The 22,574-nt window shown below is 23.9% G+C and overlaps 1 protein-coding gene across 2 annotated transcripts in view; it reads right to left on the minus strand.

Annotated features, from left to right (window-relative positions):
• The window catches only part of LOC122501077 (chitin deacetylase 1-like), a 31,238-nt gene extending 9,981 nt beyond the window's left edge, over positions 1–21,257 (minus strand). The window contains exons 1-3 of one of the 2 annotated variants that reach the window (XM_043610327.1): positions 21,123–21,257; positions 15,080–15,209; positions 9,992–10,104 (exon numbers count right to left, since the gene is read on the minus strand). In XM_043610327.1, coding sequence (XP_043466262.1) covers positions 9,992–10,104; positions 15,080–15,209; positions 21,123–21,171 — 292 coding nt within the window. In that variant the 5' untranslated portion in view covers positions 21,172–21,257. Of the gene's footprint in view, positions 1–9,991; positions 10,105–10,163; positions 10,295–15,079; positions 15,210–21,122 lie in introns of both variants that reach the window. The other variant, XM_043610326.1, reaches the window with a different exon arrangement.
• Between the last annotated feature and the right edge of the window lie 1,317 nt (positions 21,258–22,574).

A 22,574-nucleotide genomic window follows, 5' to 3' on the forward strand; every position in this document is an offset into this window, starting at 1 on the left:
AATTAATTGAAATATTGTTTATTCAATAATTATTTCGCGTTTTTAATTTTTGATATTTATTAATTATTATTTTTTTCGAATATTAAATTTTTCATTCAGACACTTTTATTATTATTTATTTTAATTATTCAATTTTCAAGTTTAGAAACTAGAAATTGTAAATAATTTTTTGACAATTCGGGTTTTTTTTACGGTTAATTAAAAAAGGAAAATTTGCCAAAACTAGAAAAATCTTTTATTTTTCTTGAAAAATAATAATTAAAAGGTAGTGTTCGAATCGAGCTTGCATAAGTCAGGTAGTAGTTTTATTGGATTTTTTTTATCAAATTTTTCTTAGCGCCAATGGGCAGAAAAAGAAGAAATGAAACGAGGCAAATGTAAGTAGTAGAAGAGCGGATACGAGAGGCATATATAAATTTTTTAGATTTGCCAGGAGAAGTAAGACTGGTTTATATAGTCAGCTGCATTATTGCAATCCGAGGAGGTAGAAAATAGTAGACACAGACACAAACACAGACACACACACGTAAATATAACATATATATATATATATATATATATATATATATATATATATATGTATTGAATAAAGTATTTTGCGATAAATGAGAAAGCAATGTGACTGAATCAAAAACCTTGCCTTTTTGCTGCTTTGATTCAATCAATAAAAAAGCGTGTGAGAGAATTGTTACAAAACGACCCTTATAATTTAAATATATTTTATTTAGATTCGCTTTTTCTATAATCGATTTCCATTGATTGTGTTCTGTTTATTTTTATAAATATCTATTATGTGAATATTTTTTTTATATTTTAAAAAGAATATTTATTTATATAAATATTTTCTTATTGTTTTATTTTGCTTCCGTATAGAGGAAGTATTTATAAATATTTTTATATTTTATTAATTTTTTATTGTTATATTTTATCAATTTCTTATTTTTACATTTACACTTTATTTATTTTTTATTTTTACATTTTTATATTTTTATTTTTACATTTTTATATTTTAATATTTTCATATTCTTATATTTTTATTTTTTTTATATTTTTATGATTACTTCTTGAAAAGGATTTTAACTAAATGGACAAAGGATAACAAACAATTTTTATTCAACTGAATTATCTTCGAATGAATTATTTTCAACTAAATTATCTTCGAATGAATTACTTTCGACTGAATTGTCTTCAATTGAATTATCTTTTAATAGAATTTCTATATTTAACTGAACATTAACATATTCCAATGTTTTATTAAAAATTTTCATTTGAAGAAATTTTCTTTTTGTAGAATTATTATTAATTACATTGTCATTTATATAACGGAATTTTTATTTAATTAAATTTTTATATTTAGTCCAACTTTTATTGAACGGGATTTTTATTTAAATCGATTTTTGATTGGATAAATTTATAGGCTGGATAAAAATTCCATTTGATTTAAAAATTGTGTACGAAAATAAATATTTGGTTATATAAAAATTTTGCTAAATAAAAAATCTGTGAAATAAAAATTCTACTTAATTTTGTTGAAGAAAAATTTTCCAAAGCAAAAATTCTACAAGACGAAAGTTTTAATTCAATTATCTTGATAAATAACAAGATTCTTCACAAAGATTCAATGATTTTTAGGAATTTAAAAAAAATTCTTTGCAAAATTAAATTATTTTTATTAAATAAAACAAACAAAACATTCATTACAAGAATTCGATTATTTTCAAAAGTTATAAAATTCTTCGAAGAAATTCAATTATTCTTAAAAATTTTAACGAATATTTCGTCAAGAATTCAATTATCTTTATAAATAGAAATATTTTTCGCCAAAAATTGAATTATTTTCAAAAAATTTAAATAAAATTCTTTGAAAAATTTCAATTATTTGTACAAGTTTTTCGCATTTCAAATAATTTTCAATATTCATTATTTTCATAAAATTTAATTATTGAAAAAAGTTTTTGATAAAATTCTACGAAAACATTCAATTATTTTCATAAATAATAAAATTTCACTTAGGAATTCAATTATTTTCACGACAGAATTTTAAATATTTTGAAAACAATTTTAAATAAATTCTTCGAAAAATGCAGTTATTCTTAAACATTTTATTAAAACTTGACGAAAGATTTCAAATTTAAGAAACATTTAATTATTTAATAAAATAATAAAATTCGTTGCAATGATTAAAATATTTTCATAAATAACTTTTTTAATTCGTCTCAGGAAATCAATTATTTTCAAAAAAAATTTAAGTAATTCTGCAAAAGAATTCAATTATCTTGTTAAACAACAAAATTCTCCCCATAAAATCAATTATTTTAAGGAATTTTAATAAAATTCTTTTACAAAATTCAATTATTTTCATAAATATCAAAATCTATCACAAGAATTCAATTTTTTTGAAAAGTAAAAAATATTTTGCAGAAATTAAATTATTTAAATTTTTTTTTTAAATTCTCGTCAATAATTAAATTGTCTTTATAAATATAGGTAGCGAAATTCTTCTCAAGAATGAAATTATTTTCAAAAATTTTAATAAACTTCTTGTCAAAATTTCAATTATTTAAACAAAATTTAATAAAATTCTTCGTATGAATTCAATTATTTAAACAAAATTTAATAAAATCCGTTGCATGAATTCTCAATTATTTTCGTAAATTATTAATTAAATTCTCAGGAATTCAATTATTTTTAAAAATTTTAATAAAATTCTTCAAAAAGTTTTCAATTATTTTCAAAAATTGTTATAAAATTCAATTATTTATTTTTGTATTTAAATAATTGAATTCTCGTAGAATTTTTTAATAAAAATTTATTTAAAAATGAATTTCTGTTAAAATTTTAGATAATAATTTAATATTAAAAACATTATAGCATGGATTTTTAGAAATAATTGAATTTTAAAAAGGTTTCAAATTCAAATTTTTGGAAATCTAAATTTTTCGTTCTTTTAAATAATAAATGATTAAAAGAAATTTAAAAGATTTAAAAAAAATTTAAAAGAAAAGAAAAGAAAGAAAAAAAAAAAAAAAAAGAAAAAAAAAAAAGAAAAGAATTTAAAGAAATTTAAAAGATTTTAGTTAAAAATTCTAGAAAATAATAATTGATTTTAAATAATAAAAATAAATTCAAAGAAGTTAGGAATAACATAAAATAAAACAATTGTTTTCGAATAATTTTACAATTAAAGAAATTGGCAAATATTAGAACATTTCTTTGAGTTTCTAATCATTTTTAGAGTAAATCAGAATATTCGTTAGTGACAGGGAAAATTCAAAATTCTTTCTCGAAATCAGGGAAAAGTCAGAGAAAAACAAAATTAAATTTTTTGTGGTAACCCTGATTTTCCAAAGTAAAAATTCTAATAGACGAAAATTTTGCTAAAAAAAGATTTTCGAAAATAAAAATTCTACTTTATGAAAATTTTACTAAATGAAAATTCTGCTAAAGAAAAATTTGCGTAGTAAAAAATCTACTTAACCCGTTGCCTGTTTCCGACCCACGGGTGGGTCGTGAGAAAGTATGGCCATAACTGTTTCCGACCCACCCGTGGGTCGTATTCACTATCACTCAAAATAAATATAATTTGTTTATAAATTGATAGATATTTTTCTTTACATCAATATTATAAGAAATTATAAGGGTCATTAATGATATTTTAGAAAATAATTGAATAATTAGTTATAATATAAATATATTATACTATTTGAAGAAGTATCAGATTCCGCTGGGCAGTTTGGGACAATCATGTTGTATTTTCCTCAAACAGTTAAGGGGTTAATGAAAATTTCATTACATAAAAATTCTACTAAAAAATAAAAATTGTATTTAATCGAATTTTCTGGAAAAAAATTTCTATTTCACGTAATCTTAATTTTTTATTTACTTAAGTTGTGTGCGGAATAAAAATTTCTTTTGTTTAATAATTTGACACAAATAAATAGATATTTACGAAAATTCTCGTTAATGAAAATAGAACTGAGCCATAAATTTGAGATAATCCATATACAGGAAAAAAAATTTGTAAATTAACATTCAATTGGAATTTGTTTTTTAATGGTGAAAAGGCTTTTATGTAAGTTTCGGAGAAAGCGCGTAAAAGTGAAATGAAATGTGGAATTTGGTTTATATCTTGATTTCATAATGATGTGGGATATGGAATTTTTTTTTTCTTATTTTTTTTTTTTTTCATAAAATGCATTTATGTGTGAGTGATGTCATTGCCTCAGGGGAGATTCTCGTTATTGAATTCTGCGAAAGGCGCGCATATAAACAGGGTGAAGAGCAAGCGAAAGTAGTCTTATAATGTACATTACACACATCAGAAAGTATTTCTCCTCCTGTTACAAGATATCTTATTCGATGAAGAGTGTATAAATGAGGAAAATAATTTTTATGATGATGGAATGAGTGTTTGTTTATAAGATATCTCTATATATATGCGAGCGAGTCAGTGAGCAACCAGGACGAATCGTCCAAGCGAAACTGCAGATGCGAGAAACGAGTTATCCACTCTTGAAAAGAGAGGTCTACACTCTGTTGAATTTGAAATCAAGTACAAAGAGGTATGAAACTAGAGTGCCTTTTTCACAAGGCCTCTTTCTTTCTCTCTTTCTCTCACTTTACAATTCAATCTCTCTGAGGAATCCTACTCAAGAAAAAAAGAGAAGTGCAAAAAAAGGGGGCAAAAAAACTACTTTTTTATATTTAGAGAAAGAGCGATAAAAGTCAGAATGAAAGAGATTTTCGGTTTATTATACAGTAAATGCATTTTTTTCTTAATGAAATTTTATAGAGGAAAATCTGTTTCTGATTTTTCAAAACGAATGTGAATTGTTAAATTTTTCAAAATTGGATGAAATTAATAATTAATTATAATTATAGTATTATTAATAATATTAATGAATTAATTAATTATAATAAATCACTAAATATTGTAAGTGATAAAATAATAACAAATAGTAGTTAATAATAATTAATAGTAATACAAAATTATTATTTTTATTATTAACTATTGTTTGTAATTATATTTTATTTTACACCCAGAAAAAAGTTTTTCTCAATTTCAAGAAATCTGTTTCTCCGACTCGTTTTGTTTCATTCAAAATAAATTTTTCTTTTATTTATTTGTTTATTTATTTACAATGTCAACATATTTAAATTTTCAAAGAAAATTTCAGTTAAACACCAAGAAACAAATAAATTATTTATACCTAAATAAAAAAAAATTGCTTTTAATCAAAATAAATTCTCTTTGAATCTAGGAAAAATTAATTTTCAATCGAAGAAACAAGTCAAAACAACTGATTTCTTTAAATCGACAAAAACTTTTTCTTGCTATAATTTTTCTGTATATGTAAAATATGTTTGTAATTTTCTACCTTGAAATTGTTTCATATTTGTCGAAGTAAAAAAAAATTTGCAAATTATCTTCATTTTCATTTGTATTTTTTATAACAATGGTAATATTAAAAATTTTCGAGACTAAAAATTGTAATATTATTTTATTTATAAAATTTTTATGAAATTTTTATTTATAAAAAAATTGTAAAAATTTAAAAAATTTAAAAAAATTAAATATTAAATAATATTATTGTTGCTAATAATATTAATATTACTGTTTATTATTACTATTGTTATAAAAAATTTAAAAAAAAATTTTCAACTTCTTCTCAATACGAAAAATATGAAACAATTTTGAGGCAAAAAATTGTAAAATATCCAATAAGTGAAGTAAAATGGAAACAGAAATTAAAAGTCTAGAAAGTATTTACTGTATATAAACGCACAAGCCTATAGGCAACCAGTCACACTTTCACGCAATTTCACAGCGAAGATATATACGAACTGATACGAACATAAAAATACAGAGTAAACGAGTAGAAATGAATAATAGTTAATTAACAATGTGAATTTTTGCCAAGTCCAGAGAAAAGTCATTATTAAACAATAATTAGTATTTTTCCCATCACCGAGTGCTATTTAATGATTAATTAATTAATAAATAAAATATTCGTTAATTACTTATTGATTATACATCCATTTGCTTTAATTGATCATAATTAATTTAATTACTGGAATGAAATTTAATTGATAATAATTTATTTAATATCCATTGGTATGTAATTAATTATAATTAATTTAATATCCATTGGTATGTAATTAATTATAATTAATTTAATATTTATTAATTAAATTAACATTAATTTAATTCATTATAATTAATTTAATTTATTATAATTAATTTAATTCATTATAATTAATTTAATATCCATTGAAATTTAATTGTTTATAATCAATTTAATATTCATTAGAATTTAATTGATTATAATCAATTTAATATTCATTGGAATTTAATTGATTATAATCAATTTAATATTCATTGGAATTAAATTGATTATAATCAATTTAATATTGATTGGAATTTAACTGATTATAATCAATTTAATATTTATTGGAATTTAATTGATTATAATCAATTTAATATTCATTGTAATTTAATGAATTATAATCAATTTAAAATACATATATTTGATTGATTAATTAATTTAATTTTTTATTTTAATTAATATTTAATTGACTATAATTAAATAATCCATTTAATACTTAATTGATTAATTAATTCAATATTCGTTAAGATTTGAGTAATAAATATCTATTCATTTTTAATTGTTTCATTAGTTAATTATAAAGTAAGAATGAATATTGATTTCTGCCAAATGGATATTTAAGTTTAATTATAATTTTCTCATGTGGAAATTCTTGTATTGGAAAATTAGATGAAAACGTATTAACCTTTTAAAAAGCGCTTATCAGTTTGTAGGAAAGTTTTGCGAAATAGTTTTTTTTTTTAAATTGAGTGAATTTATAATTAGTCTAAAAATAGTGTAAGAAATTAAAAAAAAGGCCACGGAGGAAAAGCGTAAAGTGCATTATTAATTTGTTAGTTGTGCATATAGTTTTTATAGCCCAAGGAATAAATTTGCTTTGGTGGAGAAGCTTATTTTTAGAAAAATTCTTTTTTTTTTAACGAAAGGATCGCGATGTGTCGAGGATTAAATTAGCATTTTTTTCTTTGATTTCCTCGTCGCAACGCGTCCTTTCATATCGAATGTCTGTGAAGTTAGTCGTCGTATTTTTTTATACATAATGTGCGTGCTACGGCGCGAGTCTATATTTTCGGACCGAATTTTCCGATCCTCCGTTCTCTATTATTTAAATGACATTTCCAATACACGAGTTCGTCCTATTTTTACGAAGTGCATTTTTATTCTTCTCTCTCTCTTTACTTCTCATTCCTGTCGAGGAATTATAAAATAATTAAAACAAATCGATAATCTATCGGAGACTTCATTTCTTTTTAATAAAGCAACTTGATTTCATTTCTAAGAATAGAAAAAGAAAAATTACTTCGCAATGCGAATATATAAGAAAATTGAAAGAAATAATGGAAATTGAGTGAAATGGATAAAATTAGAAAAAGAAGCTCTTTTTAATTACGCAGAGAATTTTAGTAAAGTCTAACAATTTAGAAGCTTAAATATTTTTTCTCGTAAAATTTATAGAGTTTTTGTTTGTTTTCTTGTCCAGCTGAAAAAGTTATATATAATTTCACTAGGATCATTCTATAGGAATAAATTCTAAAAATAAATAAATTAAATAAATTCTATAAAATAAATTCTACATGAATTCAACTAAATTTTAGTGGTTTTCAATTAAACAGAAAAAAAATTGTATATAATATTGTTAGTTGTATAAATTAAATTTTTTCTAAACTATAAAACATAAAGAAATCGAACACTTCATGCTCGATTTCTTCATGTTTTATAATAATTAAAAATGGCAAATTGATAAAATCATTATTTTATATTCTATGAATATTGTACTTCTTCAAAATTATTTTCAAGAATTTTTAACAAAAATTCTTCTTTAAATTAATTAATTTTCGAAAAGGCTCTCTGACAATTTCCAAATTCATTTATTTACAATATTCAATTTCACAAAATTTCAATTATTTGTAAATTCTTCAATTAAATATAATATAAAATTAATATTAATTATTAATTAAATAATATAAAAAAAAATTTTATTACACGTTTTCAAAAAAATTAATTTCAAAATTCAATTATTTCCTAAAATTCACGCTATATTGCTTTTAATATTCAATTATTATCTTAAATTTAAACTGAAATTCATTTTTAAATGAATTTATATTAGAAAATTCTACGGGAATTCAATTATTTAAATACAAAAATAAATAATTTATTTATTAAACAATTCAATGTTTCTTAAAATTAAATTCCCTTAAACCTTAAAGAATCGTTATCAACAAATTTTCAAATAATTGAATAATGAATAATTTATTGAATAGATGAATGTTTCTTAAAATTCAAAATTGTCATAAAGAATTTTACCAACATATTTTTAAATAATTGAATTCTTTCGACGATTTTTAATAAAATTTTTAAGAATAATTACATTTTCCAAGAAATTCGATTAAAATTCTATTAAAAATAATTGAAATTCTGGATTCAGTTTTATTGTTTATGAAAATAATTGAATTCCTAAGAAGAATTTTGCAATTTTTTAACATAATTAAATTTCTGCGAAGGATTTTATAGCTCTTGAAAATAATTGAATTTCGGAGAAGAATTTTATTACTTCTAAAGATAATTGAAATTTTGACGAGAATTTTAAAAATTTTTTGAAAATAATTGAAATTTTGCCAAGAATTTTATTAAAATTATTGAAAATGATTGAATTTTGGAGAAGAATTTAATTATTTCTAAAGATAATTGCAATTTTGACAAGAATTTTTAAAAAAATTTTGAAAATAATTGAAATTTTGCCAAGAATTTTATTAAAATTTTTGAAAATAATAGAATTTCGGAGAAGAATTTTATTATTTCTAAAGATAATTGAAATTTTGACAAGAATTTAAAAAATTTTTTGAAAATAATTGAAATTTTGAGAAGAATTTTATTAAATTTTTTGAAAATAATTGAATTTCGCAGAAGAATTTTATTATTTCTAAAGATAATTGAAATTTTGACGAGAATTAAAAAATTTTTTTTGAAATAATTGAAATTTTGCCAAGAGTTTTATTAAAATTTTTGAAAATAATTGAATTTCGGAGAAGAATTTTATTATTTCCAAAGATAATTGAAATGTTGACGAGAATTTAAAAAATTTTTTGAAAATAATTGAAATTTTGCCAAGAATTTTATTAAAATTTTTGAAAATAATTGAATTTTGGAAAAGAATTTTATTATTTCTAAAGATAATTGAAATTTTGACAAGAATTTTTGATCATAATTGAATTTTGGAGAAGAATTTTATTTCTTTTGAAAATAATTGAATTTCTGCAACATTTGTAAATTCTCTAAAATTCTCCACAATATATTGTACAATTTACGAACTTTTTGTCCTTTTTTAATAAAATTACGGACTTTACGGACCTTTTTTTTTTTAAAAAAAAACTGATTTTTACCGACTTGAATCAAATTTACGGACCTTTACAGGATTTACGAACCTAGTTCGAGCCCTGTAGTAACCAGACAATGATATAATGTTAAAAAAAATATTTCACGAAATTTATATTCTTTCTAATTAAAAATCATTAAAATTTAGTAAAATTCATGTATAAATTCTATAGAGTCGTTCTAGTGAAATTCTATAGAATATTCACTAGAATTCATATAGAATCATTCTAGTGAAATTCTATAGAACTTTTTCAGCCGGTATGATTAATTATTTTTTTGATTATAAAATCAAATTATTTATTTATTTTATTTGTATTTTTTTTCACTGATATCGCGAAGAAAATGATTTTTTTTATGAATAAGAAATGTGCTTCGAAGAAAAGAACGAACGGTGAAATTCGGAAGTAATTGGAGAGATCATTTTTAAAAATAGAGATTTGAGACGTAAGAGGACCTGGAGAACGAGGGCCGGTTTTTTTGTTGTTTTTTTTTGTTCCCCGTGCGTCACTTACTCTCGAGCTTGTCACAGTTGGTGACCTTGCCCTTCCAGTCGCAGGTTTGTTTGTCCAAATCAAAGGCCAATCCACTGGGACACGTGATTGGCTTCAGGCCGGATTTTGTACACCTGAAGGGGGAAAAAAGGAAAAGGAGCTTAATTAAAATAATAAATAATATGCTTCTTACTTTCGAGTGTATCGCAGTTCTTGACGTTGGTCTTCCAGTCACAAGTCTGCCTGTCAATATCAAAAGCAAGACCAGTTGGACACTTCACTGTGGCCAGCCTCGTTACTCCAATCTCAGATGCTTTGTCGCACCTAAAGTCCATAACTCTTACCTTTACTATCTCGTATTTTATGAGGAAATTCTTCACCTCTCATTTCATAACATTTTATTTTTTTTCTATTGCTTTTAAATTCGAAGCAAAATGGGAATTTTTTCTCAATTTGTTTATAACAATGAAAAGTGGAATCAGAGTTCTCGAATAATGAACAAAAAAATGGGAAAGTAAACAAATTTAAAAAAACTGAAAATATGAGAAAAAGAGTGAAAAAATAAATCTTGAATCTATTAAATTTCTATTTAACCGAAATTATATTTGGTTAAATTTTCATGTAACTTTGTTTCCAATTGGATGAATTATTAGTTAGTCGAATTTTTCTGCAACCGAATTTAAATTTGGCTAAATTTCCATTTGACAGTATTTAAAATTGAAAACATTTTTATTTTATTAAATATTGACCAAATTGTCTGAATTTCCATTCAACCGAATTCTCAATTAATCAATTTTGCATTTTACCAAATCACTATGTAATTAAATCAAATTTTACTTAACAGATTCATTTGATTGAATATTTATTTTACCCAATTTCCATTTGATGAAATTTACATTCGAATTTTTATTTGGTTAAATTTTGGCAAATTTTCGTTAAAAATTTGATCGAGTAGGAATTTTCAGGTGGAAAATCAGTCAAGTAAAAATTTCGTTAAATAGAAACTTCGTCAGAGGGAAAATCGGTCAAGTAAAAATGTAGTCGATTAGAAATTTCGTCAACTGAATAATCAGTGAAGTAAAAAATTTCATTGAATAAGAATCTAAAGAAAAGTTCAGGTAAAAATTTGATCGTTCAAGAATTTCGTCAACAGAAAAATTCGTAAAGTAAAAAATTTTATTGAATAAAAATTGCTACAAGGGAAAAATAGATAAAAATTCGGTCGATTAGAAATTTTGTCAAATAAAAAATCAACGAAATTTATTTCGCCGATTTTTTATTTGACAAAATTTGCTCGAAAACAAAATTAAGTCAAGTGAAAATTCAATTAAGTAAATATTTGGTTTAAATTATTCCTCTATAGAAATTCGTTTATTTCATTCAAATAAAAATTAGTCAAATAAATTATTCAGTAAAATAGAAAAGATAAAAATTTTCTACTTTAAAAATCGACTGTTTTTATATGATTTCTTCTCGTTGGGAAAAAATTGATTTTTTTCAAGTAAAATCAAAATTTTTCCTCTTCAATTTATTTTTAAATCGAATCAACGTGATCAATTAATTTAGAAAGCAAATGGAAATTATCTATATAATGATTGATACGTTATATATAGAAGGAGGAATGAAAATCTTCAAAGCTTATCCCTCAAAATTTACTGCAAACACATTAAGGAAATTGAAAACGTATTGGTTTTAGATTTTCGAATCGTGCTACGATCTGACTTCATCTCACGAAAAATTAAATTTTTATGAAAATTAGGAAGTCCAGACGAGTTTTAAGTTTGTTTCTCTATATACATTGTATCAAGGTTACCTTGTGGAATTAATTAAATTGGAAATCCTCTAATTGATAAATTATTCATTTAAGAAAAAGAAGATAATCAATTTTTACGGATACAGAGATTCGATTTTTGTTTTTAATGAATTCTGACGATTCAGGAACAGAAATTGAAAAAAGAAATGGAAGAAACTTGAAAAAAAGAAAAAAAAAAGAATAGAAAACGAAAATAAATAGATGGAAGGAAATAAAACGAATGATAGAGGGAAATGAAAAAAAAGGAAATTTAGATCAAAGATATAAAATAAAAATTTGAAAAGCTAGCTAAAAGGAAGTTGGAAAATATTTGGAGAAAATTTAAAAATATAAGAAATTTAAATTAAGTCTCGTTTGTAAATTAAGAAAATTGTATTTGATTTTATTTATAGACACAAGTTAACGTATGCAAGACGCATTATATCCGTTTCTTTACGCTGCATCCGGTATTTGATAGTGGAAACGTTATTTTCAGAGAGATTTAATATTCAGACAAAAGAGAAGATATTTCTTTTTTAATTAAGATTCCGATCCTCAATTTATTTTTCTCGTAAAATAAAGGGAAGAGAAAAAATTTCTCTTTGCAATATTTTGCAATTTAAATTTTTTTTTTTAAAGCCCAGTGAATTCTTTTTCAAAATGCAGTTGTAACTCTTTATCAGTTTTTATGACTCATTATTTTGTTTTATTTTTTTATTATTATTTTAATCCGTTTATTATTTTTTGTCCTTTTATTATTTTATTATTATTATTTATTCATAAACAATTCATTTTGCTTCCCCTCAAAAGAAGCTTTATTTCTTTATTATTTTGTTCTATCTTTTTATCATTTTGTTTTATCTCTTTATTTTAATATCTTTTGCATTTCTTTTAATGTTCCTTTGAAATTTTCGTTTAAACTCATTGCTTTTTTTTATTGCATTTTTATTTTTATTTTAACTATCGCGGGACCTTGAACATGTACCTGAGTCACTGGGGAGACTCATCTGACATCGATCTCGACTTTGTTTTAAAAGTCGATCGCCTTGAACCTAAATATCCTAACAGAATTGCATCCTGATTACTTTTCCTCGTGTCCTTTTTTCTAATTAAGTACATCATTTATACCGTTATTACAATAATTTTTCATGTCAAGTGCCGTTATTTACTGTTTAAAAATTTAAAAAAGAATTCTAATGAAAAAGAAATTATTAAATTTATTTTTTTAAAATTTAAGTTAGTTTTGAAATTTTAAATTATTTTTGAAAGTTTTTTAGTCTTTTAATTTTTAATTATAGAATAGAGTATGTTAAATACATTTTTTTTGGGTGGGAATATTTTTGAAAATTTTAGGAAATGAGTCAGTTTTCTACATTTTTGTTTTGAAGTTAAATTCATGTATTAAAATGAAGTTAGGAAAGGAAAAATGAAGTAACATTCTCTTTGAATAAAAATATAATTAAGATAGGAGTTTTATATATTTTACGAATTCTGTTAAAAGGGAAAACTGGTTTTTCTAAAAATACGGTATCATTATTTTGTGATTGAGAGTATAATGAAATTAAATTTAAAAACTTGATTGAAACTAATGTGCTCAGGTGTACTGAATAAAAAACTATGACCAGCGTTATTTTAAAAATATTCTACACACAAAGAATCTTAATATAATTTTTATTTATTGTAATTTTTATTAAAATAAAATATTAACATAATTATTTATAAATTCATTAAAAAAATTAATTTCTACGCATTTTTAATCTTTTTTTGTAAGTAAAATTATAAATAAAACTATGAATAATAATATTAGGAATAATATTAATAATTAATCGAAAATAACGAAGGATTTGAATAAAATTAATTTTTCTTTTTCTCATAAGAATTGTTTTATATGATAATTTATAATGTAAATCGTGATAGAAAAACTATTGAAAAAAAAACGGTGGCAAAACCAGTTAGGATAGTTTTAGTAATTTTATGAGAGAGTTCAATTATATCAACTGTATTCGCCTAGTTATTACTTTATGTAAGGCAGTTTGGCAAAAAAAACCAGACACACTTCTAGTCTATAAGATTCAGATATCCTTTACCAATACTCTACTACAGAGAATTACCGCTTTCAAACTATGGTGAAATTATAATTTTACATGACTTCGGTTAAATGGAAAATATTTGAGAACTCTGATTGCTATTCCATGAATCAAATTTACGCTTTTTTTTAATTTATTCCAAACGTGAATATAAAATTTTACAAAAAATTAATTTTTAAAAATTTATACATCAGTGATTTAAAATTATTAGGTATTATATTCTATAATTAAGAATAGATTCAAAATAAATAGAATAAATTATTGATAAGTAATAAATAAACAATAAGTTAATAATAAACAATACATAGATAGGTAATAAATAAACAATAAGTAAATATTAAATAAGTGAAAAAGTAAATAATTAATAGGTGAATATTAAATAAGTAAGAAATAAATTATTAATAAGTAAATATTAAATAAGTAAGAAATAAATAATTAATAAGTGAATAATAAATAATTAACTCTAAATTTGAATTAGTAAAAAACTAAAAATTTTTACTAATTTGAATTACTGACTGAGTTTTTGCTTTTGAATCAATAAATAACAATTTTAATAATAAATTAGTAGAAATTACTACTTATTACTAAAATTTACTAATCGAAAAGCAAAAAAGGCAGTCATAAAATTAATAAACATTTTTACTAATTCAAATTTAGAAAGAATAAATAATAATTCAAAGTTGCTTGAAAATGTTTAGAAAAAAATGATGTTTTTAATTATCGAAAGATAATAACAAAATACTAAAATAGATTAAAGAAAAGTACAATTAAACTAACAAATGCAAAAATTAAATGAAATTAATTAAAAAGTTAATTGAAAATTTACGTGTACGACTGAAATTTAATTAATTAAAATTAAAATTACAAGTAGAACAAAGAAACGAAAAATCTCGTTTGAAAAGAGAAAAAAAAATAGAGAAAAGAAGATCATAAAAAAAATTAGAAAAAAATTTAAATGAAACAGTAAAAAGGAACATGTATATAGTGATAATAAAAAAAAATGTATATACGATCTAAGTTTGAGATTTCAAAATCTCTAATGAAAGTTAAACAGTTAAGATTAGCTAATAGTTCTAATATATTCTCTTTCACTTTGTAGGAGAAATTAAAGTCTACTTTTAAGGCAATTTGGGACACAATATATGCAAGTCAGGCTTGAATGATATTTCAGTTTATATGTTTATATATATATATATATATAGATAGATAGATGTATAACATTTAACTCACCTCACAACATCTCGACAATCTCCATCTGTACTTAAACGAAAGTATTCATCCCCTGGCCTGTCGTGGCAGAGTTCTTCTGCAGTTGGGTCTCCACCTTCACCCCCATCGTCATCTTGGGCTCTTACTGTCACTAGAAATTCAGAAAAAAATTTCTATTAAAATCTGAAGTAGTTTACTAAGCCACTGAAATTATTTTATACGAAAAAATTATTCATTTAGAATTTTGAATTTTAAAACAGCCATTGGTATATAATTTATATTAAGTATTAATAATAGTAATAAATAAATTGATAAAATGATAAATAAATGAAATTTTATATGAAACAATTTTTTTTCTCATAGAAAATTCTCAACAATGAAAATTGATCTAGTAAAAATCGAAAACTTGTTAAAAGTGTAAATTAAGTAGGTACTTTTATAGAGGGGAGAAAGTGCAAGAGGTTTGATGACCTATTTATAATTGTATTTGTATACATTATACATAAATTTATGTAAGAAGTTGAATTCAAGGATTTTTTCGCGACGAGAAATGTATATACGTATATAAGAATTAAGATGATTTGACAAAAGTAAGTGAGAGATAATAGCATTGAAAATGGAAAAAATATGCACACATTTGCAAAAGACGTAAGAGAGGAACGCGGAGGTCACCGAACTCCCATAGAAGTAGAAAGTCTTGGAAATGTCAGGGCAACGGGGGGAGGGAGGGAGAGAAGCAACAGTGGTTCTCTAAAGTAGGTTCTCTCTCGGCCTTTTCATCTCTCGCTATCGTCAAAGGTAATTCCTGTTTTCGTATTATCTATATACTTAATTTCTGAAATTTCCAATTATCCTTTGTCTCGAGTTTTTCCATTCATGCGGAAATCTCTTGCTCGTCGTTTTCCGCGATTGTCGCGCAACAATCGCGTGAAACTGTCTTGTCTTCATAAGGGTTGTAATTTGTTTTTTTCCTGTTTGTGAAAATTGTCTTTTTGGTATTTTGGTAGAAGTACGTAGAAGTACGAAAGTTTGATGAACAAAAAGAAAATGATGTGGAACTGAATAGAATACACAAAGGATCATAAACATATGGAAAAGATGATGATGTACAAAGTAAAAAAGAAAAGGAGACAAAAACTGATGAACAAGATGATAAGAATCAAGATGAAACAGTTGAAGAAGCACAAACAGATAAACAAGAAGATGCACCAAATAAAACAGAAGAAGATAAAAAACACAAAAGGATCATAAGCAAATGAAAAAGATGATGATGAACAGAGTAAACATGAGAATGATAAAGAAACTGATGAACAAAATGATAACAATCAAGATAAAACAGTTGATGAATCACAAACAGATAATCAAGAAGATGCACCAAATATAACAGAAGAAGATAAAAAAACTGATTCACAAGAAGATGATAATAAAAATAAAAATAATCAAAATGAAACAGTTGAAGAACATCAAGCAAATGAACAAGATGTACAAAATAAAATGTAGGAAGCAAACAAAATTGATAAACAAGAAGATGACAATCAAGATAAAACAGTTCAAGAACCACAAGTAAATAAAGAAGAATATGTTCCAAGTAAAATAAAAGAAGATGCACAAAGTAAAACACGAGATAAAAAATTGATGAACAAAAAAATAATCAAGATACAATAGTTAAAGAACTAAAAACAGAGGAATAAGAAGACGATTAACAAGATAAGACAGAAGAAGATAAATCATAAGAACAAGATAAAGTAGAAAAAAAATAAAAATCAGACGAACAAGGAGGAGATGCTAATGATGAACAAGATAAAACAAACAAAGAACCACGACCAGAGGAACCAAAGAAAGAAGTATAAAAACAAACGGAATAAGAAGAAGGTGATAGATAATAAAGAAAATCGGTGACATGAAAAGTAGTTTTAATAAATGTTCGTCTGTTTTTATTTTTGTTTCTACTTTAAAAAAAGAGAAAAGTTGATTTCAAGTTTAGCAGATGATACCACAACTTTTCTAAGGATATCAAATTGAGACAAAAAACGAATCAAAAGTGTTGCGAAGCAACATTTTGATTTGTTTCTTGTCTCAATTTGATATCCTCGGAAAAATTGTGTGAATAAAAGATCAAATGAAGCTAAAGGAGCACATTATAAATAATAAATAAATATAAATAAACAATGAACATTATTCACTGAACTTGAATTTATATCATCCTTTATTTTTGAAACGAAAAACAACATCCGCATATAACTGGACCCGAATTAGAGAAGATTTATTATTCCTTACTTGAATACTAGAGTACAATCATATAAGAAAGAGTTGCCAAACCTTGACCTATAACTATATATTATTGTTTGGTCCTCTCATTTATTAAAGAAGCAGAAAATAATTTCTCTCACTTAATACATCATTTTGCAAGTTCCATTCATTTTTCTTTTTACTCCTATAAAGAAGCACTTCCCCTTCTCTTTGCGAAGGAAAAAAAGAAATCCAAATTTTAAAGAATTCATCTATATTCCATTTCCTAATGTATACAAGAATATTTTATAAATCTTCATAATCAAGAAGAATAAAAAGAAAATAGTGTTCAACTTCGAAAGATGGAAAATGAAGTAAAAATGAGAAAAGAAAAAAAGTGGTCAAATATGTGAAGAGGAAAATCTATCTTCTTCATCATCAGTTTATTGTCAGACAGACAAGTGATCTTGACTATATTGTCTATTAAGTTTAACAAGTGAGGAGAAATATTGAAGACTTCCTTATTGAAGGTATAATAATGATTTTTCAATGTCATTTATGATGAATGTTTAGTTGTCCATTATGACAAGTTATTACGGTTATTAATGTTTTACAACGTAATTCGTCGTTATCTTCACAAATCGTGGCGTCGACGTTTGTATTAACAAAGGAGTGAAAGAAGTTATTATGCAGAACGAGCAAAAAATAATTATGGAAAAACTGGTTAATAGGTTTGAAGAATTTTTGTATTTTAAAGCAAAATGTATGTAATTCCTGTAGGCAGGGAATTTTTTTTTACCAATACGGATTAAATTAAAATTAAACTTTAAATTATTAGCTATTAAAATTGATAAAAATTTACATTTAATTAAAGTTATTGGCAATTAAAATTGACAATAATTTAAATTTCATTTAAATGAGGTATTCAGCAATTAAAATTGCTAATAAAGCTTAGTTATAATAGCTGTTTTATTGGTTAATAAAAGTAAAAATTAAATGTATTCTAATTGATCTAACACTGTGTAAAACAATATTAAATTAAAAAATTCAGTTTTAATTGAAAACCAATTTTGAGTTTTAAACATAAAAATTTTTTTTTTTTAATTTAAACAATTTTTTTAAATTAAAAAATCGTTTGTTTTCTATTTATTATTAAAAATAGGATTGCCAAATATTTATTTATTACAAATAATTTAATTAAGCTCAAATTCAGTTGACCTGAATTTCAATCTATAAAAATTATAAACAATACAAATTTGAAATTATAATCTTAATCAATCTCAAAAACAATCATTTTAAACTTCAAATTTGCTTCGAATTTCAATAGATACAAAGTACTCAGTCTGCATATAACTTTATTTAATTTTTTTATCACTAATTTTTAGAAAAAAAATCCAACTTTTCACCTATTTCATAAAATAACACTGATCCAATAAAAAAAGTCCTAAAAATTGAGAATCAAATTGACATTAAATATCAATAAAAATAATTTTGAAAAATAAATTCATAATTATTCAAAGGGTTCAAAGTTAAGTAGATGAAGTTCACAACGTTTATGATCAAGATTTAAGTAGAATTTATATTTTTTTTTGAAAGGAAAATAATAAACTTTTTGTTTAAAAATGTTGCTCTTAGAAATGTTGCATCAAGAAACTTTGTAAAAATTTTATACAAAAGTTTAGAAAAGTCTGCTTTAGAAAATACTTTTTCCTCTATATCTAAGATCATAAAAGTTGCAAACTTCATCAAAGTCACAATGAAGCAAAAATTTATTTGATTTAAATAAACAATTACCTACTTGTCTATATTAAAATAGATAAAATAGGTGAAATAAATGTTTATTTGTGTAAAATAATTTTTATTTAAATCAAATAAATTGTATTTGAACCAGTAATTTCAGGATTTGAATTTTTTGTATTTGAAGTAAATACGATTTAATTGCTATTTAAATAAAAATTATTTAAAGCAAATGAATGTTTATTTAATCCATTTTATTTATTTTAATAGACATTTAGTCGTTTATTTGAATTAAAGAATTTTTTTTTCAGTACTAGATTAAATAGTTCAAAACTTCAAAGATCACTAAAAGATCACACCTATTTAAATAATTTGGAAAAATTAAAAAATTTTAAAAAGTAATTTTAGTGCAATGTTACACCATAAAAAAAGTAATCTCATATTTTGAGGAAAAATCCTCTTCTAATATTCTCTCAATTTTTCCTCTTAAAACAAAAATATTTCATTTTTGAATGTAAAATATTTTTATTCGCTTTGGTAGTTAATAATGAAACAAAATAATTTTTTTGAGGTTCTACTGTCAAAAACATTGAACTAAAGTGAAATAAATAAATAAAGTTATTAATTAATGTGAGCAATTAACTATTAATCATAAATTATAATTATTTAATTTTTAAATATTTGTTCTATTGTAGCAGAATAACTTTTCTTGAGTTCATAACCATAATTGTCAAATAATATGCGAGAGGAAAATCCTATTAAGTAAAGACTATTATTTTTGATACAACACAGTTTTCTTTAAAGTATAAAGTTGATATACATTTTTGGTATCAATTCGTTGCAATATGATACTTTTAAGTTAACAGTGAATATGTTTAAGAGGAAAATATACATTCAAATTAGAGGAATCCGCATCAAAACAAGATTAATTTTTTTAGATATGTTTTTTATATGAAAGTAAATTTATTTAAAAAATAAAAGTAAATGATTTTATAAAATAAAAGTAAATGAGTTTTTTATAAAAAAGTAAAGAAACTAAAAGGTAAAATGAAAACGAAAAAAATCGTTTTGGAATAAATGAAAAGCGAGTCCAAGGGTAAAAGCAACTTGAAAACCTGTAATATCACCTGAATATCAATTGGATTTGGTGTATATGTCGTAGGCGAAAAGGAAAATTCGTCGTTTAGCTTAATGCCTAGGCTTTAAGCTAAACGCGGGCGAATAGGAAAATGTTCAAGTAAATGACAATTATTTTTTTAATCGCCTGAATTCGTTAGTCATTTTGCTTAATGCCTAGGCTTTAAGCTAAACGCCCAAAGAGCGCCAGGCGAATAGAAAAATTTGTATCGATTGATCAAGAATAAACATTGTAATGAAATTTCAATTATTAATAATATTATATTGCAGGTATTTTGAATTGAAAATCGTTTCTAATTTTTTGTTTATGAGTCTTTGTTTATTTTCTTTGCTTTTAAATATTCTTAGTTGACTTTTCAGTTGGCTTCAATTAATTACAATAAATTATTGCAATTTTGTGAAAAATATTTTTGTCTTTAATTTGGATTTTTTCTATTATATTACTAATTGAAATTTCATTGTTTATTCTGGATCAATTGATACAAATTTTTCTATTCGCCTGGCGCTCTTTGGGCGTTTAGCTTAAAGCCTAGGCATTAAGCTAAATGACTAACAAATTCAGGCGATTAAAAAAATAATTGTCATTTACATGAAAATTTTCCTATTCGCCCGCGTTTAGCTTAAAGCCTAGGCATTAAGCTAAACGACGGATTTTCCTTTTCGCCTACGACATATATATATTTATGTGTATGGTCTATATAAATTTATATGCATATAGTATATATATATATATAGTATATATTGTATATATAGTATATATAGTATATGTAGTATTATATATAAATGTATATGTATATAGACGTATATATATGTATAAACAGTGGATGGTCCCGGGGTGCTCGAAGAAGTGGTAGCGCAATCGGTGGGGTTGGTCAAAGGTCAAAAGGGGAGAGAGCGCGGTGAGTGGATTCAACTTTCGAACGTGTTACACGCGGGTAAGTCAATGATATTTTGTACTTACCGGCAAGTAGACAGATGAATCCAAAAAGAAATATAAACTTTGGCGACATGATCGTCGTCGTCGGCGGGACAGATTGCGTCTGGACAAGCCGCGCCCTCTCGCCCCTCTATATGTGCACCACCACTCCTTCGCCGATTCCTTGGAAGACTTTCACCTTCCGGATGGTGCTGACACCTATCTCGAGTAATAATAATGTATACAATAAAAATTGTTTATGCATTCAAAAGAAATGAACATCATCACCCAAAAATTGAAAATCATATATCGGGAAAGTTGTTTTTTTTCTTTCTCTCATCACTCTATAAGATGTGAGGAAAATTAGAAAGTTTATTCACTCTTCACTATATGTATTATATTACAATTCAAAAATTTTGTCTTTTATGTCTTGTATCTGTTTGATAAATCTCTCGGCGCGAAGATTGATGTTTTTTTTTTTGTCTTTTGAAGAAAGAATTCTTTTTTCTATCTTTTATGAAAGGGATTGATGAATGTTGGAAACGGGCCAAGAATAGTTTTAGTGGAGATGTTTGAGGAAATTGAGATTTTAATGATGAGGATCAACTTGAGAGGAGTTGTGTTTGTATGGACTGGGGATACTTTCGAACGAATTTATTTTATATAGTTTAAGGATATGTTTATAGATATATAGTCTATGGTTATGTAGTGTATGGATTAGTCTAAGGATATATAGTCTACGGACACATAGTCTCAGAATATAAATTTCAAGGATACAGAATTTCATTTCCTTTATAGAAAAGAAACAAGTAGATTCGTAAGCTATTTGTAAAACGTTTAGTAACGTTCGAAGAAATTAAGGAAACTCTTTCATTCTTTGTTTTTGGATAAATAATTTCCCTTCTTTTTTGTTGCAAAGTATTTTACTGAATCAAATTGCACTTTGATTTTCCGGATCAGTTCTTTATTGGAAAGATATTATGTCGCATCGATCACTAAATTTCGATAAACTTCATTAGATTTTCAAGAAGCAGAAGAAGCAGAAATAGAAGATGCTTAAGTAAACCTGAAACCTGACTTCTGTTTTTATTTCTATTTCTTTCTTTACTTTCGCTTTTCGTTCTGCTTTTACTTTTGTTGCTTCTTCTACATTAGATTCTACCATCATTTCTTGTTTTTCTATTATTTTTACTACTAATTCTGCTTCTGATTCTATTTCTTCTACTGCTGTTTCTATTGATACTTATATTATCTTTACTGGTACTTCTACTTCTATTTCTATTGCTGCTTCTACCATAGAATTAAAAGTAAAAGCAGAAGAATAAATAGAAGAATCAGCTGCTACTACTTTTACTGACACTTCTACTTTCATTTTCGGTTCTGTTTTTACTGATATTTCAACTTCTATTTTTGCTTCAACAACAGAAGTAGAAATAAATGTAGATGCAAAAGAATAAATAGAAGCAAGAGCAGAAGTAGAAGTATCAGCAGAAGGAG

Source organism: Leptopilina heterotoma, unplaced genomic scaffold (genome assembly GCF_015476425.1).
Source record: "Leptopilina heterotoma isolate Lh14 unplaced genomic scaffold, ASM1547642v1 Lhet_199, whole genome shotgun sequence".
Lineage (NCBI taxonomy): Eukaryota > Metazoa > Arthropoda > Insecta > Hymenoptera > Figitidae > Leptopilina > Leptopilina heterotoma.